Source organism: Protomyctophum parallelum (assembly GCF_964188405.1).
Source record: "Protomyctophum parallelum genome assembly, chromosome: 16".
In the NCBI taxonomy this organism is placed as follows: domain Eukaryota; kingdom Metazoa; phylum Chordata; class Actinopteri; order Myctophiformes; family Myctophidae; genus Protomyctophum; species Protomyctophum parallelum.
In genome coordinates this window covers 26230355-26258352 of record NC_139711.1, presented here as the reverse complement: position 1 = coordinate 26258352, position 27998 = coordinate 26230355, and the positions used below count along the sequence as shown (strand labels likewise).

Sequence of the window (27998 nt, the reverse complement as noted above, 5' to 3'; positions counted from 1 at the left end):
GCAGTTCTTTGCAATAAACAAATAATGAGGTCTCTGGCAATTACCATCAACACAACACTTTTTATTTGATACGAGTAGTTGTTTTTACAGCCCCTGAAATGCATACAATAACTAAGACTTTGTTTGTACATAACTGTCTAAAAAATATAACTTCAGAAAATGGATGCATAAACCACAACGCTTGCGATTTATCATGAAAAATAATAAGATTCTCGTCTGTCTTGCGTGTGCTGCTCAATCCCCACAGACTACCAACCTCCTTTCCCCCCTTTCTTCTTCTTTTGGGGGACCTTCTTGCGAGTGGCACCTGAGGCGGCAGGTTTCTGCTGGCGAGGAGGGACCCCAGCGCTGCTTGCAGCAGAGCCAGATGCAGAGCCTGGTCTTGGGGAAGTGGGGGGGCTGCTAGCCGTCTTACTGGCGTCCCTTGATTAAAACAAAAGTGGTGTTTCATTGAAGGCTGCCCTGATGCTGGAAATTACAGAACAACTTCATGCCTGCATCTACAGGTATACTACACAATTAAATAATTACTTGAAGCCTTCGGTAACCGAGCCTGGGGAAAATATCAGTCACTCAGTCAATGCATTTCCTCTAAACAATGAATGCTCAGGGAATATTCAAAGGAATAACAATTTGGAAACATTGTTTCAAGGACAGATGCTTGCTTACAGAAGAAAATTAGCAAACAGCCGTTATGCACATGATTGTGCACATTACTATATGCGATTGCCAACAATAGCAGATTTAAGTGATTTGTTATTGTTGAAAAGGTGTACAATATGACTGGGGAAATGGAAAAGAAAAAGTCTTCTTTATTTTGTATTTTGAGATTTAGCTTTAGTCTTTCATATGTTGTACGTATATTATCTTCTACTTTATATCCTTTTAATTTTTAAGGGTTTGCTTTTATGTGCTGAATATATATAAGTTTGTCATCGTATTGACTATTGAGTTTACTTACAGTTCGGCGCATGCTGCTGCTGATGCTCCCTGCGTGCCTTTTCCCACCTGCTGGTTCTTCTTACCCTTCTTCTTGCCCCTGTAGTAAGAACGCTCCCTCATAGGCAGCCATCTCTCTGGGTCAGGGGTTGATGTAGGGTCAAAGTTCTTGGGTAACTTGCCTAAAAGCAACAACAGAACATGTTAGAATAATTGTCAGGTATGTCCTTAACCCGAATTTGGTGACTGGTTGACATGTCAGCACAATATACATTGACAGACAGAAAACCGGTGGATTGTCCACCCCAAGTGAAAGATCAAGAATCTTGTTTTTGTTCTCGAGTGAGGGAGGACAGAGTTAACCTGACTCCGCCAGCAGGTGGCAGCAGTGAGTTCCTCCTCCTGCTCCCATCTGGTCCCTCTCGGGAAGAGACAATGTACTCCGAGCCATTTCTGACCGGAGAGATATGCGGCCGCTAGAGGCGGGATCAACGGGAAACTGATGACGTATTGAAGCGCTGCCACAGTGCAAATGTAAACACAACCTAACAAGACTACAACTCGAAAGTATTATGGAGATCATCATTTTTGTCCCGCTGCTTCCAGTTTATCGTTTCAGCTTGAGAGCCCAGATCCAGGCAGGAGGAGGGAACTTGTGAACTCAATACTGCCGCAATCTGGCGGAGTCAGGTTAGGACAGAGTGGGAGATCAGCTATTAGAAATCAAAACAGCAGGAGCTGTATAGCATTAGCTATACCTTTATGTAGAAAGAAGCCAGTTTAGGTGGTTTAGACATCTAGTAAGTGTGCCTCCTGCAAACTTTTAAAGTACTGTATTCAATCAAGCAATATCAAACCTTTCTTTTTCTTCTTCTTCTTCTTGATATCACCTTGGCTGTGAAGAGAGCAAAGTCTGGTTAGGTATCGGATATGTCAAATTCATCATTAAAAAAAAGGTATCGTCTAAGTCAGTGAATTTCCATCCATCTTCAACCGCTTTTCCGTAGTCCGGTCACGGGGGCAACCGCTCCACCAGAGTGCTCCAGACTTCCCTCTTCAGAGCAACATTAGTGACTTCCTCCTGGGGGATTCCGAGACGTTCCAAGGCCAGTGAGTCGATGCGTTTCCTCCAACTGCAGCTTGGTCTGCCCCGGGGTCTCCTCCCAGTGGCAGAGAGGCATCCTAACCAGATGCCGAACCACCTAAGATGGCTCCTTTCCAGGCGAAGGAGCAGCGGTTCTACTCCGAGTCTCTCTCGTGTGACTGAACTTCTCACCCTATCTCTAAGGGAGATGCCAGCCACCGGTCAAAGAAAACTAATTTCGGCCGCTTGTATTCGCGACCTTATTCTTTCGGTCATGACCCACACTTCATGACCATAGGTGAGAGTAGGAACGAAGATTGCTCGGTAGACAGAGTGAATTTGTGCAATGAAAAAGCACCACAGAATTGTTAATGGTTTGTGGCATATCACAGGCAGGTCACACTATCATGAACTGACACTATTGTAATGTTACGTATTCACTTTCTTTCAGAGATGCACATACATTTCCTTGATGTGATAAATAAACTGCACTGCCTTCTGGTATTTGAAGTGACCAACAATACAGGTTTTATTTGGAATTTGTGGCTCACCCTTGCTCTTTGGGCAGGTTTTCTCCTGTAACTTTAGCAGCCTTCTTCCTGACATAGGTTGCACCGTGTGAGTTCTCTAGCGCATCTACATCCATGTTCAAGGCCATGGTGTCTGGGGATGGGAGGTGCTTACTCAGGCTGGAGAACATGGTTAAGATGGTAATAATGCATATGACCTCAAGTAACAATGATAGTACCAACAATACTCCTAACCCATAATACTGACCTATAATAAAAATTAAAAAAGGAGACATGGCACTTTTCCAAAATTTCAAGAATATAGCTCTAAAAAAATGCCCCACCCAATACCATAATGGAAATTAACTGCAAATAACCTACTCCAATAATGTAAGCATTGTAAATAATTTGTGTGCAATTCAGTGTCTTGAAAAATAGCGCAACATTAGAATCAATAGTAACATCTTTAGTTTGTTGCATCAGACATGTCAATCAGGTGAAAGGATACGATTTGGCTTTGTCCGTGTCCACCAAGGAATAGGCCGAGATGAGCTGTGCCAATGTGTGGATGTCGTTGGTGTTCTGTCTTTAGTTGGGAGAAGACAATTAGTTAAAATTCATCTGACAACCGCCAAAACCTAAATTATATTTTCAAAATAGCAGATTTACAAGCTCACATATTTTCATGGTGTTTTATGAACACATGCCCATGACTTTATTGTTTTTTAACAGCTTCAGTTGTGCTTGGACATTGCCAAGACCAAACTAAAAACAGAATTTCATTTAGCTCAAGCTTTTTGGAGCTGTACTCACTTCCAAAGCTGCTCCAAATCACTGATAGCCTCTTTTTTACGTCCGTGCTTCAACTTGAAATTGGCAGCTTCCCGTACAAGGGCGAGGTGTGGGGTGGATCCAGGCTGGTTTTGAGTAAGGATTAAAATACAAATTCATATCCCTCATGTAGATATATACTCTCCCTCAGCCCCAAATTCCACAATGGGAGCAACACTTTCCTATCCCGATATGAGAGTGGAGACTACTTGAAACTTCATTTTCACAATGCTGTCTGAATATTCATCTAGTACAGTAAATAATAACACCACAAGACCAAAAAGAACAAGCTAACATATTCTCAAGTACATTGTCCAGTTCATAACTCTATGCAACTCCATTTTCATTTGAACACATTTTATGAATGAATCTGAGATTACTTGATAAGCTCATCTCAAAATAGCAGTAGGCTACTAAAAACGAACATGACCTTTCAAGGACGTACAGTGTGCCACATATTCAAGAAACACATCCAAAAGTATGGCTGTACGATATGGACACATTATAATATCTTGGTATTTATGCCAAATATTGCAATATCGATATTACCGTTAGAATTTCGCCATACCGTTGCCTTTTTGCGATAATGATATTGCGCATGTTGTTCATACCCCGACAACGATACGATAACGATATATTGTGCAGCCATTTCCTAAAAGTAGCATTAGTACATACATGTTACACACATACAGTATACAAGCAAAAACATTAAACAAACCTGCGTGTCTTGGTAATGCTGAATAGCTTGGCTGAAGACATCAATAGCGCTGTCAATGTCTTCTTCATGGGAGTACATCGTTACCAGAGCTGAAACCTAAGAAATCATTTACACTCATTAGCTGGATTAGCATTGAAGTGTGAGGATGCCTTATTGGAAATTAACAATGTCACTGAAGAAAACCCACCATTATCTTGTCTGCCTCTGATCACAGTTACATATTAAAACAAAAAGGTATAGGTCAAGTAATTGTCTTGTTTTTCAAAAGCTGGGCTATCATCAAAGCTATATCCTGCCTACCATATGCAACCTAGTTACAACTATGCATTACAACAAAACAATACAAAAAGTAAAAAGAAAAACACACAAAACAACTAGCAGGCTTGATGATGATAATACGCAAATCTAACATTTACATGAAGCATAATCACAAACTATAAATGAGGCATGTCTCAATAATACTACAGTTAGGAACGTTAACATTCACTCCATCTGGACGAGCCAAGTCACTTACAGTGGCAACTGATTTACATAATCTCCTTTTTACTTCATGTCACTCCATGTCTTCACACAGACACAATGATTAGGTTTTCTGTTACTTCATTATTAAATTCACTGCTCCTTACATTAAATTAAGTGTATTTATTTCCAAGTACACTCTATCCAGTGCCATTTGTGTTTACCAACATTTGGCTTGCGCACACAAAGGCTATGGGCTGGATGTTTATTCCTGAGCCTACACAGAATGCAAATTCATGCAAATGAGGAATGGGAACTCCACTGTCAAACCATTGTGTATGACTTTGCCCTTTTAACCATTACTAAAGGTATAGCACTGACCAAAATCATATATATTTTCTGATTGAAGATTGTACACATTGTATTGAGTCACAGTGGTGTTTAATTTGGACATACCATTCCTGGTTTGTGCTTGAAATCTTCAATTGACCGCAAGGTGTCACATGCTTTTGTAACATGACCTGTAGAAAGAAAATTACCGTTTTAACTCTTCAGTCCTCGGATAATTGATTGATACAGTAATAATGAGGTCAGCGGGCCCATATATGGAATTGGAATACTCCCTGCTGACAGGTGCTGCCCGGACCCGTAGGATTACATGCAGTGCCAATTATCACCCTCCCCGCCTGGCATACCGCCCCGAACACTAATTGTGTTCCTATAGAGACATTTGACAAAGCTGGATGCACCACGGTGGATTTGAACCCACGACCTCCGTGGTAGTGGACAGCTAATTTACCACTGTGCCACCCAAGCGCCTATATGCACTTTTTTCCATTATTAGGCTTTACAGGGTAGACTTTTATTCTTGGTAAATAAGTCATGCCATAAAAATAAGTAGAGAACATTTGCCGATACCTTGAATCAAGTAGAGTTGTGCCATTGTTAGTTTAATGTCGGCTGCACTTTCTGGATGTTGATCTGAGAATTGCTTAAAAGAGAAAGTAGAACATTATTTTATGATGAAGTATAAAACTTAGAAATGGATAATAGACATGTCAATTTTCTTGATGGACATCATAGTCTCTTCATGAATCAAATAAAAAAGACCAAACAGGCAGGCTACATGTAAAAAGAATTGTCATGGCTCAGCGGAGTCCTGAACAGAGGATATGCACCAGCAAGACGCCTTAATATAGGCGACGAGCGAACGCAGGGTTGACACTACCGGAATAATGTCACTTCATTAAAGGACTGTCATAGAAGTTTCATTTTAAATCGTCTCATATAGCATTGTGGTCCAAGATTAAATAAACTGTCTCAGCGATATAGTCAGGGAGTTGTCTCTGTGTCGTCACAACTGCAAATAAACTGTCTCAGAAATTTGTAATGAAGTACTTCAACAGAAATATATATTTTTAATGATAAACACGTGTTATGTTGCAAATATAAGAGGGACTAACGACAAAGGGGATTAGTAATACAATTAATTAATATAGAAGATAAATCTCAAAGTGCTTTACAAATTACATTAAAATCTATAAAAACAGAACAGAAACATGGTAATAAAATTCTTATTTATTTATTTTAAAATTACCGTTCCTAAAATTGATAGAACAATGAAGTAGATTGTTGTACCTGCAGTAGCTCGATGGCCTTGCTGTGCTGTTTCTCCCTGCAAAGTTGGGCGACCTGGATCAGTACCGGCCGGGGGTGACCCGGATTCTGGTTCTGGAGACTGGATGACAGCTTCCTGCACTGTTCAGCCTATTGAGGAGAAGCCAACAGGGGAATAACCCTTTATCTTAGAAAGTTCTCCATTTTCCTGTACTTATTGGCTGTGGATGACACAGGTATGTGTGTTCGTGTATTTTATTATGGAAAGATATTGTCCATTCGGAAGATGATACATATTATTTGACAGTCCATAGTGCCATAACAATTTATCGTTTTTCTTTTACATAAATATGCCATATACACATACAACCCATACACCTCAGTAAATGTCAGTAAGTGTGGAAAAAGTAGACACCGCCCAGTTTAGAGGCTTGCATTTCAATATTTTTAAACATAAGGGGTCATTTGTACTTAATAAATCAGACTCAAACTGTACCTGGTTGGTGTACATGGCCAGGAGAGCTTTGTTGAAGTCTATGGCCTGCAGCTGCTTCTTGGCTAGTTTGTACTCCACGCCGTCAGCGCTGGTCAGCTTCACCTTCTTCTTGGAGTCAAACACATTTTGGTCCTGTAGAAATACAATGAAAACTCTCCTTTATCTTTAAACCAGTGTTTGAATTAGGGCTCTGCGATGACATTTGGTGTTTTCTGGACGGGAACCCGTTTTGGGATTCTTGTTGCCATGTACAGTATATAGCAACAGGTCAGGCTATAGAAGGCGTTTTTACAATCGGCCTCAGTCCTAAATGGGTTAAAAACATTTAGAATTTACAAACCTTGTTTATTGTAATGATGTTGTTGGCAGTCACAGCAAGCAGCCCCACATCAGATGGCCTGCAATTAAACCAAACCTTTTAGAGATTGTTTGGGGGGAAATTTCCAATAACACCAAAAGGCTCTAAATCCTCAAGAAATGCATATTGGAACTGACTTGTTTTGACTCACTTGAGCTTGATGACCTGGTTGTAGAGCTGCAGCGCATCCTCTGGCCGGCCTTGTAACTGCATGATGTAGGCCATCTGCGAGTGGATGACAGCCAGCTCAGACTCGATGTCCTCCTCAGTCACATCCTGCAACAGAGAGACACGCAACACAACACCATGACCTCCCATGCAGATTTGTCCTTAACCTAAAGGAAAGGACGAGCGATTCATGGAATAGACTCAAAAGATATCATTGCCAAGACTCAGGGGTCATCGCCATGTTGGCTTGTGGTGGACATTTTTGTCTATATTCCATTTTTGCCACGGACATACAACATGAGTGGACAATAATAATACCAGAAACACAAATAGATAAAACATTTGAACATTCTCAGAATTAAGGGGGTCTTTGCAAATAAAACATTTGAGTACCACTATACTGGACTCGACTCTAATGCGCCATAGTAAATAATTGTCATACATATTCTAAATAAGAATGAACACGAAAACCCCATCAAAATTAGCACTTGTGCTAACACACTGTAAGCAATGCATCTATTAATTGTACAACTGTGCAATGAGCAATGTGATTGTAATAATAACAGTTTTGGCACCCAATAACAAATACAAAAATAAACCAGATTACTTTAGTCTTTAGGTTACATTTCCAAAAATCACTTACTGAATCTTCACTCAGGGAAACTCTACAAAGCTCTGAAAAACAAAACAAAGCACAGGTTTTAATAAAAGACGTGGACCTTTGTTTCATCCAAGGTCTGAATGAAAAAGCAAATGGACAGTGAGCTTACAATAAAAGGAGACTGACCTTCTGCTTGTCGAAGTTTATTGAAGGCCTCTGTAAGCTTTCCTTGACCAATAAGAGTGCAGGAAGAATTGTAGCAAAGCTCATATGTTGTCTCAGGGAGGCCAAGGTCATCCTGCAGCCCACAGGCATGGAGGGAAATGAAGAGAGTGACCAACAGTGTACTGGAAATGCACGACAACATGAATGCAGGGAATAAATAATTGAATTACAACCACTGGAGGATGTGTAACATGGCATCATTAAGGTATTTTCACACAGGGAGCAACTGACGCGCCAAGTAATTCATTTTCAATGAGTGGCGTGCGTTTATTTTGGACAAGCGGAGAAGTCGAGGGGCAAATATGCAAGCGTATTGTGGCCAAGTTTTTTTTTTCACGCGTCCCTCATAAGCAGACCTGTCACTGATCCAGGAGACAATGCCTGTCACTCACTCCCCTTTCTGAAAATACCTTTATTCTGGTCATGCAGGTCATGTCAATATTGTTTTATAAAGACTTTTAGATATTTTTCTAAAATAACCAATATTCAACCTCACGTGTCAGGTTATAGATCTGTTAAAGTACAAAATAGGGCTTAAGTGGATGAAAGTAAACACTGCCTATTGAGCAATACCAGCATATCTGTAGATATGCATTTGTTTATTTCAATTAAAGTGAGTAGTTCATCAAGAAAATTACCCATTTTCTCTCAATTACACACCCCATGAAGGCTTGAACTCATGGCAATTTTTTGTTTGTTGCATTCCTAAACGAATAATTCGATGCCCAGTCAATAGGAGACTCCAGCAGTTATCATATTATTAGGAATGAGAATGAGAAAATATAATATAATTTCTATGAATTCAAGGCTTCATGGAGTGTGTAACTGATAGAAAATAAGTCATTTTCGGGGTAAACTACTCCTGTTAAATGAATGAACTTCCATTCTTAAGTAATATGCTTCATATGCCACTCACTGGCAGGTGATCTGCAAAATGCTGTAGACTAGGCATGCGACTAATATTTGTGGCACAAACGAGCAAATATATCCCAATGAGCAGATGATAAAAACATCCCCCCCACCCACACAGGATCTATGTGGATAATGTGGATGTACAAAACAACCTGAAAACTCAAAGCAATAGTCTCCTTGCAAGCCCTACAGAGAAGGAGTGCAATCTCAATGGTTCACATAATAAATGCATTTGCACTCACCAGGGGGGCGTCCTCCCACTGACTCATAGCAGCGACCACAGCAGTCAGGTTGGTCTTCCTCTCTTCCTCATATTCATCCTGGGAGTTACGGATCAGGTCCGTGTACACAGCCCTGCATTCATCATAGCGCTCCAGTCTGTAAAGCTAGGCCAAGGAAAAGAATGAGAGACGGGTCCAGTCAGACAGCAGGGATGGTTCAATCTCAGCCAACACAATTGGGGTTCATTAAAATAAAATTAACAGGTTAATATCAGAATACTGATATATTATCGATTTCAGCAGTTACAATTTCAAACATGACCCGCTTTAATTACTAAGTCTATATATGTAGCTTAATGTTTGTTTTATGTCCAATGTTGGATTCCAATTCAAATATAGCAACAACAACAACAAAAAATTCAGGATTTCAATTCATTAATTTCAAATACGTATAGCAAAAATAGCTGATCTACAAGCTCACTAGATCGGCTATTTTTGCTACGACAGTAATATGCAATGTGGCCCTCTGGAGTGAGTCAAAGTTTCCCACCCCTGACATAAGGCATAAGCCTGCTTCTGATATCAGGTCTCAAAGGAGCCTCACCACTTGGCCATAGAGCTCCTTCAATTTGTCCGTCTGCTCAGAAGCACTTTCAATGGTCTTCAGGGCACTTTCCACTCTGTTCAGCCGGTACTCACAGTAAGCCTTCTCGAAAACAACATCATCACTGAAACAGATAGTTAAGTCACCAGGCAGCAATAAGGCAATTGACAAACATCAGTACCATTTCAATTTACAATAACAATTTAGGCATTTAGCAGACGCTCTTAATCCAGAGCGATTTACATGGAGAGCAAGAACAAAAAACATACATCACATACAAAGTAGTTATCATGAATCATACGTAAGCTAAGAATGTAACAGTGGAATATCTATATAATGAAACTATGCATATATATACACACTATAGTGCTATGTTTACATAAAATGCTATAAGTCTACATAAACTGCTATATAAGTCTACATAAAATGCTATCTAAGATAGATAAGGTCGAGGCTAGGGTAAATGATTGTGTGCCCAGAAGATGTTATGCTCTCTTTGGTTTAATGTTACCAGAAAGCTGCACATATGACGTCATTAGGATTTAGCACACATTACTGCATTATTTAACAGATGAAACACAGTATACCTGGCTAGGACCTTTGAATGGTTGTTCATGACATTCAGTGCCTCTTTGAAGCTGCCATTTTGGACGAGACATACAATTTTACAGTGCAGGGCTGACACGTCATCTTTGACCTCATGCAAAACTGCAAGAGAACGATGAAACATATTTAATATAACAGGTCATTCATTGGCATAGAACTTAATTATATATCCAGCCAAACACACAATTTACAGACAGTGTATGCATCATGGGTAGAAGACAGGGTGTTAAGCTATTCAAAATGGAATCGACTTACAAGGTAGTCAATGTGACTTTGCCTATACCTCAAGAAAGTGAGCGATACCCACAGCCACAATACTTCAATCAATATTCAGTCAATTATCCTACCTACAGCACTGCCACCGAAGTGTGGAATGCCCTTACCCCATCCCTTAGGCCAAATTCCAATACCCCAAATCTCGGCCACTCGCTCACTCACACTCAGTCACTCCAGCATGGCAAATTATGACGACATTGGTGACCTGCCGAAATTGGTGACCATGTTGTTGTCTTCATCCAATTTACATGAAAGTCTTTAAATACGTGGCCTAAATACAGCTAGGTTGAACTCTACTAATACTGCTGCAATAACAAACTGCAACGATTTACATTTGGACATTATGTGATTGTCTACACGATTGTCACATATTTCAGCAGGTCACCAATTTCACCGTAACACCATGCTGAAGTGACCGAGTGTGAGTGAGCGAGTAGCAGAGATTTGAGGTATTTATTGGAATTTGGCTTTAAAATGTGGATCACTGGCTTAAATCCACCTTTCGACAGGCCAAAGGGGGAGGTAAATATCACTCATCCCTTCGAAAATAGAAATGTGATCCACCCCTCACTTCACACGGGTGGGATTTTTTAATGTAATGTTGATGAATTGAATACATTGAATACCATTGAGGACCTCAAAGTCAACAGGACCTCTTTTGGGTTATCCTTTTAGACCAAGTCAACGTGTATGACTGAGTGTTCATTGTTCAACCAATCAGACAGTTAAGTGCAGGGGTCACCAACATGCACATTTTTTATAAATAATGTTCTTATTTTCATCATAACACCCACTTACTGAAGTCTCCAGGTTTTCTTTAGAATATGTATGACAATTATTTACTACGATTATGGCACATTAGGAGTCCAACTAGTACTCAAATGTCTTGTTTGCAAAGTCCCCCTTAACTCTAGTCTAGAGTGTTCAAATGGAACCAAATGGACCATTTGGAATGTTGACCAAAATGTCCACCACAAGCCAACCCCTGGTAAAGTGTTATCTGAAGCGTAACGTGCATGTATAATCATCAGGACTACACTGAATGTTTATAGCTATATAATAATTAGTATGGTGACAATGTAGCCAAAGAAAGGTTCTAACAGAGCTAGCTGACATGGGACACGTCACTGGTCAGTGGTCAATAAGGACACACTTCAGGGCCTAATGCGTCTCTTTGGTTAAACCACAACACATACAATAGCTTGATTGTCCAAGATATCATGTTACAGCAAATGCCGACCTGTCGTGTACAATATGTAAAGCATGATTTGGCGTTTTTAAGATGTCGAGCCAGTAAGCCAAAGAGGCGCTACTACAGCTGCTACAGTAGTTAAGTTAGCACGGCCCGGCTAATGCTAACAGCTGGACGCAACCACATCTTGGAGCGATGTGGTGGTATCTGCAGTGCAGAGGGAAAAAGGACAATAACACAGTATATAGGAGAGATCAAACCCTACTTCTGCTGATGGCCTTCAAGGCCCGTGTGTAGTCTCCACTCTGTCCACAGCGGTTCACTTCGGTCCACAGGGAAGCCACGGAGGCTCCTGCGTTCGCCATGTTTGCTGCGTGAAGTGAAGATGTCTGTTCTAGTGTTCTTCTTCTTCTGTGGCCGAACGGAAGCACCATGTTTCACCTTCCGGGTTGGAAAATTAAAAAATAAATTAATAGTTTTCTTATAAATATGTTTTAAAGGATGAACACAATCTAAAAACGCGTCTTATTTTTGTTTAAGTTAAATAAAAACATTAAAACTATGAAATTGTTACAACTTAATTATATTCACCAGGGTGACAGCAGTGCATTGCCTGTTTGTGGTTGAGGTAAAAAAAATAAAAATCACGTTACAACAACAGCAGATGTACAAGCAATCAAACGTGGCCATAACTCTGTGACTGACGGGTTGTGAACTTGTAGATCTTCGTAGCTGTGTATGCGCAGCTCATGCGGCCCGCCCACATTCAGTGTTGCCATGTCCGTTTGTTATAAGCAACTTTGTGCTTGTTTGCAAATTGCTTGTAAATATTTGGGGGCCGGGGTTGTTTCTGAAGTGTAGTGTAGTGTGGGCTTGTTTTTTCATAATGTTGTTTAAACAAGTGATTCTCAAACATTTTCATGTCAAGGACCCCCAAAATAATTATGTATTTGTCATCAGAACCACATCTGAAAATATTTTATGCCAGGCCGGGACAAGATTTGAGTTTATAAATGTTTAAAAACAGTATTGAAAATAGGTTTACAATTTACAATTTACAATTTAGGCATTTAGCAGACGCTCTTAATCCAGAGCGACTTACATTTAAGCAAGAACAAAATCATGGGAATACATCACATAAAAGCATTTATCATGAAACATGCGTAAGCTAAGAAGGTAACAGCGGAATATCTATATGATGAAACTATACATACACTATACATAATAAACTATACATATTCACTACTATGCTATACATATGTACTATGGCGTGCTATGACTATATACAATACAATTATAGTGCTGTCTACATAACATGCTATAAGTCTGTGTCAAATGCTATCTAAGCCAACATAAATGCTATCTAAGGGGTTAGGGTAAGTGCTATGGGCCATGATGGAGTCTGAAAAGGTGGGTTTTCAGGCTACGGCGGAAGATTGGGAGTGATGCTGCAGTTCTGACTCCAATGGGAAGTGCATTCCACAGTTTTGGAGCCAGAAGGGAGAAGAGTTTGGGACGTGTGGAGCGTTGTCCCGGCGTTTTTAGTGAGGGTACTTCCAGTTTCCCTGCGTTGGCTGATCTGAGTGCGCGGGAGGGTTTGTAGGGTTCAATCATACTTGTAAGATATGGGGGAGCCATACCTTTGGTTGCTTTGAATGCCAGCATCAGAGTTTTGTATTCTGTGCGGGCAGCGACCGGGAGCCAGTGGAGGGAGCGGAGCAGGGGGGAGACCATAGACTGTAAAAAATATGGACAAAGCGTTCCCCGGGTCTAACATGAACGTAAAATGAAGCCTGTAATAATATGCTAATTCCTGATGTAAGTCGCCATCTTTGGTACCAGCTGGCCATTGGCTGGCTCCGTTTTGTATACCAGCTGGTCATTGGCTGCCCAGACAACGAGGCGGGACTTCCCCCCTTCTTCTCCGTTGGTTTTTATTTTGACTCGAGTGGGAGGGGAATCCCGATCATAGACTGTAACGGTAGCCACGCCCCTCAGAACATACGCGATGGTTTTTTTTCTTTATGGTCATTTTTTTAATTAATGGGACCATAATTTTCCAAAAAGAATATTATGACATTAGAAATGAGACTTTAAACTAGTGACTGGAAGCAGAAAGTATTCATGACCATGTTTATTAAGGTAATACAGTCTAGGTGAAGTTGGGCCAAAATACATGGGCCTCTATGGAGCTATGGGGCTTTTTGGGTCCGGTCCAGCGCCACAACAGGCCATTATATGAACTACCGATTTCAAATGAGGCTTCACGAAATATCTGGCTGACTGCCCCCCTGGGGGAGACATGTGAGAATTTTGGCTGGTTGAAGACCAAGCGAGCTGCTGCATTTTGGATCAGCTGGAGAGGCTTAAGTGCACATGCTGGTAGGCCAGTAAGGAGGGAGTTACAATAGTCGAGTTTTGACAAGACTGTTGTCTGGATTAGGAGCTGGGCTGATTCCTGGGTGAGGAACGGTCTAATCCGTCGTATGTTATAGAGTGTGAACCTACATGATCGAGTGACAGCTGTGATGTGAGCTTTGAACGAGAGCTGACTGTCCAGGACAACACCAAGATTCCTGGCTGTTGGGACAGACGTTACCAGGGCGTTGTCTACGGTTTGTAAAGCGTTATTCATAGTCTTAAGGCTCATACATAGTCTGGATTTTCAGTGGTTACTACAACATGACGTCACGAGCCGCGGTGAAGAGCAAACTACCGCCGACGCTCCAGCCCTTCTCTCTGTTTTTACTCACCACCGCTCAACGTTATTTCAGCTCCGGTGGTCAGCTCACCACCTGAGTGGTGGTCACCTCACCACCGAAAATCCAGACTATGAATAGGCCTTAATATTTTTGGTGGTGAGGTGACCACCGAACTACAACATGACGTCACTGAGCTGCGGTGATGAGCAAACCACCACTCTCCCCAGCCCTTCTCTCTATTTTTACACACCGCTCCACGTTATTACAGCTCCGGTGGTCAGCTCACCACTGAAAATCCAGACTATGAATAGGCCTTATTCATAGTCTGGATTTTCGGTGGTGAGGTGACCACCTCTCCGGTGGTGAGCTGACCACCGAAGCTGAAATAACGTGGAGCGGTGGTGAGTAAAAACAGAGAGAAGGGCTGGAGCGGTGGCGGTGGTTTGCTCTTCACCGCGGCTCGTGACGTCATGATATAGTTCGGTGGTCACCTAACCACCGAAGATCCAGACTATGAATGAGCCTTAAGAGTGTACAAATGGCCCAGGCGGTGGCATAACCGTCTGGGCACCCGACAGGTAATCCAGTCGCAGTGTGCCGCGGGTTCGACTCCCGAGCCCGACACGGCCTTTACTGCATGTCTTCCCCCATCTCTCTCCCGTTTCCTGTCTGTCCCTTCAAAAAACCAATAAAAAGGCGTAAGCCGCACCAAATATTATCTTAAAAAAAAAAAAAAAGTGTACAAATGGAACCAAATGGACCCTAAAATTAACATTGATTTTACAATATTGGGGGTCCCAGAGATAGAAATGCGGTTAAATGGGGGTCCGTACTCCGAGTAATTCATGTCAAACTGGGGGTCCTTGAAATGAAACGGGGTGAGAATCACTGCTAGAGCTGTAAAAACTTCTCTTATGGGGGTCCCTGGCATTATCTCTTCAAATGGGGGTCCGCGGACTAATTAGTGTCAATATGGCCGGGGACGGGGGTCCTTGACATGAAAAGGTTTGGGAACCTTGGCTTCTTTTGGGCTTGTTTTCATAGACCTGGTTGCTAGTTTATCTCGCAGAACCTGGCAACACTGAGTCAGTCAGACCGGTTGGTTGGCTGGGCTGAGGGCTCTCAGCTCAGCTGCAGCAGCACGGTGGTGGTGGTAGTGGTGAAGTAGAGAAGTGGTCAAGTGGAGGAGGGGGCATTGTTGTCGTTTCTCCGACCGTGGCTGTGTTGTGAGTGCGTTCGTTACTTTCGTTTGAAGCTTTCGTTTCTGCCGAGGAAGGAGGAGAAATGGCCGGGATTAAAGGTAGGTGAAGTACACTTTTCAAAATTGTCCCGTAGCTGGAACATTATTTTGCAGTTAACCACAGTCGATTTGAGTGACGTTACGTTATATTAGCTTGCTACTAGCCACACCATCATGGACTTAAAACACCATGTAGTGTTGTAGGGAACCCGGCCGTTAGCCACAAGGCCAGTACTACAATCCGACTGGATCGGATGTCTTCTACTTATGTAGACTTCATGGATAACCAGCTACTAAACACAACTCATAGTCATATCAGCTATCTTGGTTCAGCCAGGCCATCCAGGTGGCTGTTGTGTTGCTGTTACTGCAGCCAGCCAATCTTCCAGACGAGACGCCTGGCTGTCTCAGTCTCAGTCTCACTCTCTGTGGCATTAGCTCAAAAGCTAACTACTGCTGTATCCAAGCAAGTGGCAGGCAGGCGGTGGCACTGATGTGGCATCCTCAAGATGTGGCCCGTCAAGATGCATTAGTTTAGTTGTAAGCTATCCATCCCTGCAGGGCTTCACATAATCCCAACGTGATCTGGATTGCTGTGCTTTAGCTGACTTGTGAAACCAGCTGATTCATCACATGATGATGTTACATTACATCCTTTATACATACTTAGCCAGGCACCCCCTTTGCATCAAAACTAATGGTTTTTCGAGACACATACACACACTGTCTTTCTCACTCGCCACATTTACACACATGTTCACAAATAAATCATTGTCACCCTGTCAATGCTAATCGTACCACTCTTGTGTCCCTGTTCAGCTCTGATCAGCCTGTCTTTTGGAGGTGCCATTGGTCTCATGTTCCTCATGTTGGGATGTGCTCTCCCTGTATACAAGTAAGTGCTGGCACTGCCCCATGGAGCATGAGGCAGATTTCAGAGAGCTGGACACGTCTCTTAGTGTCTTTATAATTTCCATTAATACAGTGATATAAGTCATGGAACTGAATGCAGGTTTCTAGTAATTTGTAACCTCACGTCACGTCATCAGGCTTTCCATCTCGGACGAAAGCCTGGTCTGTGTTACTAAATTGCAGTGTGATTCGGTCAGGAGCGGATGATATCTTACCTCATAGTCATTGTTTTATAGTTATCAGGCCTAAAACCCTCTAAACCAGAACTTCCTTTCCCTCAAACCGGAAGAATAATACCTTCCCAATACAATTATTCTATTTCTAAAATACAAAATAAATATAAATGTGAGTGTGCTTTCCAAATCATCCACTCCCGACCAGACCATAAACCCGAAAAGGAATTCTGCCAAGGCTAAGTAATTTGCCTGACGAAGAAGAACGATGAGGTCAAAACGTTGCGCCATGGCCCAGGCCGTAGCGTAACGGTCTGGGCACCGGACTGGTGATCCAGTCGCGGTGTGCCGCGGGTTCGACTCCCGATCCCGACACGGCCTTTACCGCATGTCATCCCCCCATCTCTCTCCCATTTCCTGTCAGCCTACTATCTGTCCCTTAAAAATAAATAAAAGGCGTAAGCCGCAAAAAAAAAAAAAACGTTGCGCCATGAAAGAGAATACGTTTTGGGAGCTTTAAGTTTAAACCAGTGTGCGGATGTTTTAACTTCTGCTAGTAGTAATATATATATACACTCTTCTTTCTGCATCATGCCACTTCATAACAGCAATGCAGAGCTGGTAATATGGTATGAACTTCTTGAAGTGGATACAGTTAGTTGGTTGAGTTAAAATAATCACAGAGGGCAATTGGTTACAGGGCTATGAAATTACTTAACAGGGATTGAGCCCATGGCCATTGAATAATGTTTGTTCTTCGCTTGTTATTTCTCTGCAGCACATACTGGCCCCTGTTCCTTCTCTTCTTCTACATCCTCTCTCCAATCCCATATTGCATTTCTCGGAGAGTGGTTGACGACACAGACTCGGCCAGTAATGCCTGCAAAGAGCTGGCCATATTCCTCACGACGGGGATCGTGATCTCAGCCTTTGGCCTGCCTATCATTTTCGCTAGAGCTACTGTAGTAAGTGAGCTTCTTATTCCGCTTTAGGGCAGTACTGTAAGTAAAACAATTCTGCATTGGCCATTGCAAAATGTTAGAAAATACATTTAAATGAGATTAACTTCATCAATCTGCACTGCAGGAAATTGGATAACGAGATGGAATCTGCTATTTTACAAAAAAATGTGTCTGGAAAAGCAAATAGCTGCACCCACACAAATGTACAATACAAGCAATAGAGGGTATTGCACATGCATAAAGTGAATGGCAAATCGAGTGGCAAAGTGAATTTAATGTTGTTTAAAGTAATTTAATTCAATAAAATAGAACTTTTCTGTTTGGATGTATGGGCTGTCAAGGCCAGAAAGTAGTTTTTTGTCACTCAGGCATTCCTGCATAACTTCCGGGTATGATGATGATGTCACTTGCATACCCTCTATAGTCTATTGGCTGGTGACCAGTGTAAGCTCTGCTGTGCAATGTACTGTAGTTGGGCCATTTTGAAAATGTTGGTGTGAAATCAAATCGCCATGCTTAAAGCCCTTTGATAAGATTTTAGCCTAAATATGCACTTCCAGGCGGCATAATGTGGGAGCATTCTTAACATGAATTATTAATGTGTGATTTGCAGATTGCCTGGGGGGCGTGTGCGCTTGTGCTAACGGGTAACATGGTCATCTTTGCGACCATCCTGGGCTTCTTTCTCGTCTTCGGATCCAATGACGACTTCAGTTGGCAGCAGTGGTAAACGACACAGGGAGTGGGCAGGGGACCTTAGTCTGAACTGTTTTTATTATTAGCGTTCATTTTATTATTGTTACTACTGCAGCTCTTATTTATATGACCACCCATCCATAGATACACAAATCCAGTGCAATACGTTTTTCTTTTCTTTTTTTGTTGTAAACTGTAAAGCATTTTAGTTAAACTGATACAAATTGGATGGGAAATGTTGACTTTGAAAGTTCTTTTTTTTTACGAAGTTATTTATTTTCCTGCTTTGCTGTTGCTGTAATTTGGAGAGTAGTGAGCTGACAAATGCAGATTGTTGCTATTGTTTTCTGTGCAAGCATATAAAGAAAGACGAGAAAAGAAAAACTAGGGCTGTCAATATTAACGCGCTAACACATTCAATTACTTTGAAATGTTTAACGCGTTAATGAAACATAAATAATGCAATTCATGCTAGTGACGTGTTTCAATTTCAAGTGTACGACCAGAAGTGTTATTTGTTTTAGCGGTGTGATTTGACATTGGCCGCAGCTCAGGAAGTGAGACAAGACGATCCCCGGGGACAGTTCAGTATACTACTTTTCAAAATTGAAACGCATATATCACCTTCTGTGTTGTCTCACAGTTTATTTAAGATCTGCTGTTTATTTTAGGCCGAAACACGCATTTGACTGTCAATGTTTAATAGACTTAAATGTCATGCATGGATCAGATTAGAGTTGAATCCAAAGAAAACTGTTTGGTTTCTTCTCCAAACTGATCAACTCAAATCTGCTTCATTTGTTCATTAATGGCCATTTATGAATGATATTTATGCCATTAAACGATAGCATTTCATTTTATATACCTCTTGTGTGGATTCCTCATTCATTTGGTCGTAGTTTGATTCATATGTGATTGGAAAAAATGCAATTAATCAGTGCAGTTTGTGCAATTAATTTGTTGTTTGATCGATTGACAGCCCTAATAACTATCCAGTTGAACGTCAGCAATGATCTGTATTGACCAAAAGAACAGGGCAAAGCTGCCTGATGTCTGTTTTTTCTTTTTAGTGGATGTCCTGTTAATAAGATATGTTATGAGTAGAGGCAGGTGTGCTTACCTTGTCCGAATGCCGGGGGTTGAGTGTGAATCAGCAGTATTCTTTGTTTTCTCTTAAGTTTTACTTGCATTTCTGCTTTAGTTTGATGGAGACTGTTAAACAGAGAGACAAGAAAGGGTGGAGAGGGTTGGATAATTCGAACCCTGGGCAACTGCAGGAAAGAGGAGACATTTATGTGGTGTGCTCTTACCAGATGAGCCACTGGAGCACGCAAATCAGTTATCTGCCTTTCCACCACTAGCTGACAAACTCAAGATGTTTCTAGTCAGCACAGGCCTTTGTAACAGCTAAACGTGAATGGAAATGACAATGTAATATAGTGATCAACTTTCTTCCCCACTAAGAAGTGGTGTGGCTCGGTGCCACATGTCGTTCAGTATGTAATTAAAGGAATCACGTTTTTGTTCGACCGTTAATTTGCAACCCCAGGATTGAACCAATGGAATGGTGTTTCTTAGTGCAGGAATGTTTTTATTTTATTTTATTTCCGTGGTTTTAAACAATGAATTCTAATGTGACATTGCAGTTTTCCATCCTTGTTTGCTTCTTATGAGATGGTATCTAGGACCCATGAGAACTAATTGCTTATGGCACATCGGATATCCTCCTTACTTTTATTTATTGAGTTTTTAACTGTCCTTAAAGTAGCATTTGAGTCTGAAAGGTGAGCGGTTGTCGTGGTCATTTTCTTGCCCTGAAGGCTGTTGTTTAAGTAATTTTAAGGGATGGTTCAGATGCATTTTAAATCAGTGAGATCCAATTACTAGGACTCTGCATTTCTCAGATGCTGATTTGTTACATCCTGCTTTCTCCCCCCAGAGTCCCTTGTTCTACCGAACTTGGCATTTTTACTGTGATAGTTCTTGCTTCCGCTGTTGCCATAAACTAACTTTGTTGACTGGACTAAGAAAGGTTACAGTGTAAAAAAAACATTTTATATTAAGGTAAGAGTAGTGTGGGAAGCCTAGCAAAGCTATAACCTGGAATACGTATTACGTATAACACTTAATAGCCCATAAGTATTAAAATAAAACCTGATAGATCCTGTATTCAATCCAGCCCTTCATTGTGTTCAAACAGCCTTGGCCTAAAAGTTGAAAATCTGAATCCAGTTCTGCGAAAGCACAAGTCCACATTTGTCACTCCACCTTACCCCATGAGGGTGAACGAAACCTTGTGGTTTTTGGTCTGTACTCTGACATTTAAAACGACTATTGTTTTCTTAAGATTAGAGAAATCTGTGCACTCGCATGTGATATGTTGTAGCTATAGGCCTGTCAGGGTCGGTTAACTTGTTCGTCAGGTGTGGCTTTCCAGTTAGTGATATTAAAACATCTGTTGCCCTGGTCATTTGAATGGATGATCTGGGTTTTAAAGGTTTGTTTCTTTCTTCTTTTTTTCACAGATGGTACAGTTCTGTGTGAATATGTGATCTCTGGAAGAAACTAAACCCTGTCTCTAAATAAAGATTTGGAGTCCAAAGTGTTATATATTGTAAGTAAGTAAGCAGTTTAGAAGGAAAAACAATAGAGACTTGGATAATTCAGTCTTAGTGTTTTTATCAGACAAAAAGGGAAACGTTTTAATTTTAAAGATTTTTTTTTTTTGTAAGATAAGTCGTGTCACATTTCCAATGGAGGTTATCTCATTTTGGAACTAAACTCACCAAAGGTTCTCTACAGCAGCAATTCAAAGCTCTGGGGAATTTACTATTTTCATTTCCATGCTGGTTAGATTTGTGAACGAGCTGACACTTTCCAGAGATCACAGACTCAATGTAGATTGTAATTGACAGCGCCACACTGACAACATATTTTTGTGTTAGCTGAAAATAATAAATATGACCTTATTTAACCAGCTTAAATACAAACAGTTGACCTGCGTATTTCTTGTATAATGTAACAGTCTGAACTGGAGCCAACTGACCCATTTGTAGTGGGATATAGGCATATCTATTATGATCATTGAGGGGTGTATTTCAAAAACAGTCTGAAGTCCTATATCTTATGTTTTGTACCCAAAGTAATTTGATTTAGGAAAACGGTTCCTAAGTAAAATTTCCTATTCTAACACTAGTTGACAATTGCTTCTTAAATTGTTAATCCTATCTTAGACCGGTCCTATCATAACTTATGATTTAAGATATGTCGTTTCTGTAATATGACCCCTAAAATGTAAATGATCAAAATGTGATTAAAAGCCGTTCAAGTCATTGATGTTCAGCTCTTGAAGTTAACCTGAAAATGTCACAAAATCTGGGCGATGTATACCTATGTGGAATGGGTTTGTCCTTTTTTTTTTTTTTTAACTTATGTTATTTCACAGATCTGAAAAGAATATTTTATTTATTGATTTTTGTTAGGATGCTTTGATGTAGATGTCCACGGCTATTTTCTATCTTCAACTTTTGTTTTAAAGAAACAAGTCAGCATGGTTGTTTTTTTTTCTTCTTTTTTTTAAATAAATGCCATTTTTGAACATCCTCTCCTTTTTGTATTGTTTAAATTACCACATTGACATTTCAAGGTTATACCACTGATAAATCAGGACACTCAACTTGTTTTGAATGGACATTATGTAAATGCATATTACTCTAACTACCCACCTGACCTCATCCTTACTTTACAGTTTAAAGACATTGTAGTTATGTTGTTTAAAAAACAATGCATGTCAGTCAGTCAGTATTCTGCAAACATTCACTGAAAATAGGTGAACCTACATCTACAAGCTAATGACACATGGCAACGCAATGCGTCAGGATATTTATATTTATTGTAGAGGGAAAAAAGGATGTGGGACAAAAGATTCCTGGGGATCTCCAGGAATCTTTTGCATTTACCTAGCCTCGGTACCAGGCTTTCATTTTTGTTGGTGCAAAAATTGAAAGCCTGGAGGAACGCATTGGCCGCTCTGGTCTAAAAGTGTGAGTCAACCCTTCCGGGTGGGCGTCGCTCCAAATTATGTGACATAGCGCTGCACTAGGGGGGAGAGGAGGGGCCGGGGGTGACGGACAGATCGATGAGATCCAATCAGGGCGTGTGCAAATCTGAGCCGCGACCCGCCCCTCTAGACCAGAAACCTAACATGTTAGCTCAGGCTAGCATTTACCTAACATTAACCTGAGGTCTTGTCTCCCCCAGCTGGTAAGACATTGCGGTAGCTGGGTAGCAAGTGAGAGCAATTCATGGATGTTTGACATCTCCACATTATAGACCAAACAGTTGTTTCAAATGGATCTGTGCCTTTATACAAATTGATGTGTAACTGTCAATATAAGGTGAAACATTTTGCTGAATTTGAAGAAAAGGTTTAACTTAACCATTAAACACAGTCTATGATAAGCTACGAAGGGCAATCTTCTGCTTGTGAGAACAGTTTGGTTATTCTCTTAGGGTAAGTACTCATAACTGGTACTTACTGTCTGATGAGATTTTATAGTTTTTAGTAGATTTTATTTTATAGACTTGTGCAATAAACTATGGAAAGTAAAAGGTCACACAGGCCAGAGCATATTGTAAAAATAAAAGCCATGCATTGGCACCAGTGGGATTTTCCTAAATGGAATTGGTCATGCAATCTTCAATGAGTGTTTTGACCCGAGGGCACAGTTGTTAAGATACCACCCTGATGTGTCTCCTCTCCTGCCAGATCCAACATGCCTGCCTATTTCACCCCTGCCTGGGAGGGACGATTTTCAGATAACATACTGTATATCCCCCAGCTGCTGCAGTTCGGTGCAAATGCGAACTAATGTTAAATATGCAATTTGCAAAATGCAAATATGAAACACACAAACATGCACACAAGGTCACAGTGTCAAAGCCTACTATCCCTGTGTACACAGCTTCCATTAAGTTCCATGCACTCACACACTACCATGCCTTAATGTTGTGAAAACACCCACACAGGATTAATGCTTAAACTTGCCCTTTGTAGGTGTGTTCCAAGTGCACGCGACGTGTTCTCTAAGACCAGACGGAACGAGTAGATACATGGTTAACCATTGAAAGGGAGAAACAGTACTGTATGTGTGACCTAGATGAAGGCAGTAAATCCAGGGCCTGCCGCCTGTCCCGCCTGCGGATCATGTGAAAGGGCGGAGACGTTTGAGCAGGACACAGGTGAGCTGCAGAGAGGGAGACATTAAGGGACAGTTAAAAGCAAGACGGGGATGAAGAAGTTTTTCAGAGCGCACAGGGATGAAGACTATAGCCAGATCCAATACCTCACAGCCAAGTGTACCCGCCTGGCACACGAGAAAGGTAGGTTTTAAACGCAACAGGGACGTTTTGGGAGGTCAATGAAACGTTTTACCTGGTGTATTAGAGCGGCGCTACTATTTAACCAAATTAATCCTAGTGTCATAACTCCCTATTCTGGAGTGGACATTATAGGCAGAAATAGCAAGTCTACTCTACAAGATCACAAAATTAAAGGACAGCTTTAGTTTTTTTCAACCAAGGTTCATGTTTTAGGTTGTTATTAGAGAAAGTAAAAGATTATGTAAAAGATTCGAACATGGGGCTAAATATGTATTTTTCTTTTACAAACTTTTATAGCGATTTATTTTTTATATTATTTATTATAGTCCTACTAGACCCCAGAAATGTACATCTGACCACAAAATATCACAGGATCTACTGAATGTGAAGGGGGGTACTATAGGGGGCTGCCATACTGTTTTATATGGCTTAACATGTCAGTTTGTCACCCCCTTCACATTCAGTAGATCCTATGATCCTTTGTGGCCAGATGTAATTTCCTGGGTCTAGTAGGATTATAGTAAATAAAATTAAAATAGCAAGAAAATACATATTTAGCCCCATTTTCGAATGCCCCCGCCCCCCTGTAAAAAAATGCTAAAACGAAAGACAGCAGCAAATGAAAAAAAATTAACACTCTTTTACTTTCTCTAATAACAACCTAAACCATGAACCTTGATTGAAAAAAACTGAAGTTGTACTTGTATGATTTAGCCAAGGGTGACCCAGAAAATACCAGCCAGGAGAATGAGACCTCAGGCCTAATAAAAGTAAAAGTACTCATTGCGGAATGTGCCATTTCACAAGTTAAAAATGTGTACAAAATCTTTTGAAAATAGCAGATTTACAAGCTCACAAAGGGTTGCATCGCGACACATTGTGAGCTTGTAGATCAGCTATTTTCAAATGGCCGAAATGTATATGGGTTGAAGTGGTTAAGATATGTTTTCTAATCAAAATTAAATTCTCCAAAGTAACTACTACAGTTTTCAGATAATTGTAGTGGAGTAAAAGTACAAAGTAGAAGTAACAGTATTGGAAATTGGAAGTACAGAGGTTCAGAAGAAAACCCAAATAAATTTCAGTGTTTTGTTCTGTGCGTTAACAGTGCTACTGGAGAGGGAGTGCTTGGTGTCCGGGGAGATGCAGAGGATCCTGCAGAAGGATCTGGAAGTCATGGCCTCTCGTCTCCTCCAGCAGGAGAACATCAACATGGAGCACAGGGTCACACATGGCCAGCTCAGCAGCATGCTGCAGCAGAAACAGGTACAGCACAGGGTCACACATGGCCAGCTCAGCAGCATGCTGCAGCAGAAACAGGTCATTTAAGTGTGGGTAATCGGGGACCCCCGATGCGCGAGGCACGTATAATCTTATTTTTTGTTAATCTAAGGACTTCTTCACCACTTTTCAACCTATCTTCATATAATTGGTCCTCACTAATGATCATGATAAAATAGCACAATTCTTTTCTATTCGTTCTGTGTCTCATAGGAGGGCTGTGGTCAGTTCAGAAACCCGTCCACCAGTGACATCATCAGTGGAGAATCGAAGTTAATAGAAACGGCAGGCTTTCTATTCCTGAAAAGTTGCAATGCGAAAATGGAAGCCATCGTTCTCACGATAATACACGTATATATAAAAAATAAAAATATAAATGAAGTTAAAAAAAATAAAAATAACGATGATTCACTCCCATTCACTCACTGGACTGGATGGGTTTCTGAACTGCCCACAGCCGCCCTATGAGACACAGACTGAGTAGGAAAAGAAATTGCTTTTTGTGTGTGTTTTTCAACAATAATCAAAATCTACAAAGTAACTAGTAACTCAAGTTTTCCAATAAATGGATTAAAAGTTCAATATTTGGATCCGAGAGGATCCAAATATTGAAATTGTAAATACTCAAGTAAAGTACAAATACATCAACATTGCTTCCCTCAAAGTAGAATACACCACTGGTTCATATTATAGTTAAAGCATCTTCAAGTCTCTGCACACAAGCAGGTCTTTAGCTATATTTTATATTTGAGACATTTTGGCGAATTGCAGGCAGTGACCTTTCTTCCAGAGTGAATACGTAGGTAGTAGTCGAATGAAATGGAATGAAACCTCTACATTTGACTCTAGTAATTGACCACACTGGGACCCGCAGAGGAACACTTGGTTCCATGTTAACCTTCGAAATGTGCTGTTATAATTGCAGGCCTGTCATGAAGCACTCATTAGGTTGGCAGCCAACCGCTTTCCAGTGCGAAAACAGCTTTCATTTGTCAGTGACGTTTAACCTCACTCCAACCTCACCAATTTCTCAGTGGTGGAAAAAAAAGTACTGTTTTACTTAAGTAAAAGTATCAATACTGCAATTTAGAAATACCGGGTTATATAAGTAAAAGTCAGGAATTCCAAATTAGTAGTAAAACAGAGTACAAACAGTACAACAGTACAAAAGTATTGGTATCAAAATGTACCAAAAGTAGAAAGTACTCATGCAGAATGTCCCATGTCCCAAGTTTTCAAAAATGTATAAAAAAAACTAAATCCTTTGAAAATAGCGACAAAGTAACTAGTAACTAAAGGTTTCAAATAATTGTAGTGTAGTACAAGTACAATATTTCCCTCTGAGATGTAGTGGAGTAGAAGCAAAAGTACGGAAATTGGAAATACTCCAGTAACTCCATGTACTTGCTATTTCTTGGGATCTGCACAGGCACATAACCACAGCAGTGCCAGTTGGCCACCTAGACTGCAATTACTATAATTACATTGCAATTAAGTGCCCAGTGTTGACATTGCATGTAATGTATGCTTTTATTGCCATTCGCTTTGTGAGCTGCTCTTGTTTAGGTCATAATTCATAGAATTCTCTCTTATAAAATATAATGAAGTGACTTAACAAATTCCATTTTAATGCCACCATATTCCTGCCCTCTAATTATTCAATAAGGTTCTGCTGAGCCGGCACGTTATTCTAACACTCTTTTTGCCCAACAGTCATTCCAGTTCCACACCTGGAAACTGCCTAGCAGAGATAACAGACAGCTCCACGGTGGGGGTTAGGTACCATGTACTCAAGCACTGCTCAAGGCTTCAAAAGCTACCTCGGGAAGCAAGGGAGGGGGATTGTTGGTTCAGGGGTTCCCAAACCGTTCTATACCAAGGACCCCCAAATAGCCATAACCTATGAAAAAATTAAAATAGACGATCCACAAGCAGCTCACACGCTATACTTTCGCTATTGTTTTGCTTTTTGAAAGATTTTGACAATAATGACATTCCCAATAAAAAATAGGGATAACAACAATATTAGGCTACCTCGGCGGTCCCTGCATGGGCTGGAGGCTCCACTTTGGAGTTAGTTGATGTTTTTCATGTTGATCACGTCTGAACTTTACGGAGCCCCTAAGGGGACGTACATAGGTAGATTATTTAAGAGATGGTGGTTTATGTTTTCTGGTATGGAAAAACATTTTAGATGTTGGCAGAAAAAAAACAAGGCTATAACATTTTTCTTTTAGGAGATGGAAATGTTTTGAAAGGGGAAAGATATTTTTTTTGGAGGGGATGACAATTTTCGAGCGGGTGACAAAAATAAATCAAGGCTGTGACTTTTTTTTTTTTAGGAGATGAAAATGTTTTTAAAGTGGAAAGATATGTTTTTTGGAGGGGATGACAATTTTTTTTTAGGAGATGGAAATGTTTTTAAAGTGGAAAGATATGTTTTTTGGAGGGGATGACAATTTTTTTTTAGGAGATGAAAATGTTTTTAAAGGGGAAATATATATTTTTTGGAGGGGATGACATTTTTTTTTTTGTTAAAGTTTTTTTTTTTTTTTTTACTCCCAAGTTTTCTTTTCAAACTTTGAAAAAAAAAAAAACTTTGAAAAAAAAAAAAACTTTGAAAAAAAAAAAACATTTTCATCTCCTAAAAAAAAACACCTCTTTTTCAAAGTCGTGCGCACGACTTTGAACTCGTGCGCACGACTTTGAAGTAAACAGAAGCACATGGCTACATGTCAACAGAAGCACATGGCTACTTGACCCCCAGTGACCCCCAAATGGTAACTCTGTCATTCCTCTACCGTTTTGGACGGGGGTGGTCTCATTTGAATCGT

General features: G+C 40.6%; 3 protein-coding genes across 6 annotated transcripts in view; 2 read left to right on the top strand and 1 right to left on the bottom strand.

The window, feature by feature from the left end:
• Window positions 1-40: 40 nt before the first annotated feature.
• On the bottom strand, window positions 41-12195 carry srp72 (signal recognition particle 72). Its single transcript, XM_083786551.1, has 19 exons — window positions 12082-12195; window positions 10330-10450; window positions 9743-9866; window positions 9160-9303; window positions 7967-8078; window positions 7823-7854; window positions 7163-7287; window positions 6994-7051; window positions 6654-6785; window positions 6179-6307; window positions 5459-5531; window positions 4997-5061; window positions 4082-4177; window positions 3346-3449; window positions 3041-3118; window positions 2575-2712; window positions 1797-1834; window positions 962-1121; window positions 41-423 (listed from the first exon to the last, which is right to left on the bottom strand). Exons 1-19 carry the CDS (start codon window positions 12179-12181, stop codon window positions 249-251), a joined length of 2004 nt encoding a protein of 667 aa, XP_083642677.1. The 5' UTR covers window positions 12182-12195; the 3' UTR covers window positions 41-248.
• Window positions 12196-15663: 3468 nt separating this feature from the next.
• LOC310873551 (leptin receptor overlapping transcript-like 1) lies at window positions 15664-22099 on the top strand. 3 transcript variants are annotated; one of them, XM_083786006.1, is made up of 5 exons: window positions 15664-15818; window positions 16578-16653; window positions 17622-17808; window positions 18419-18531; window positions 21027-22099. In XM_083786006.1, coding segments are annotated over exons 1-5 (393 nt in total). In that variant the 5' UTR covers window positions 15664-15802; the 3' UTR covers window positions 21028-22099. The 3 variants fall into 3 exon arrangements, with proteins under 3 accessions (XP_083642132.1, XP_083642130.1, XP_083642131.1); XM_083786004.1 differs by lacking the exon at window positions 21027-22099 and adding an exon at window positions 19026-20532; XM_083786005.1 differs by lacking the exon at window positions 21027-22099 and having other exon boundaries at window positions 18419-20532.
• Window positions 22100-23629: 1530 nt separating this feature from the next.
• The window catches only part of LOC310873339 (uncharacterized protein), a 21323-nt gene continuing 16954 nt past the window's right edge, over window positions 23630-27998 (top strand). For both annotated transcript variants that reach the window (XM_083785702.1, XM_083785701.1), the window contains exons 1-2: window positions 23630-23883; window positions 24992-25149. In XM_083785702.1, the coding sequence (XP_083641828.1) occupies window positions 23793-23883; window positions 24992-25149 (249 nt within the window). In that variant the 5' untranslated portion in view covers window positions 23630-23792. The remainder of the gene's footprint in view (window positions 23884-24991; window positions 25150-27998) is intronic.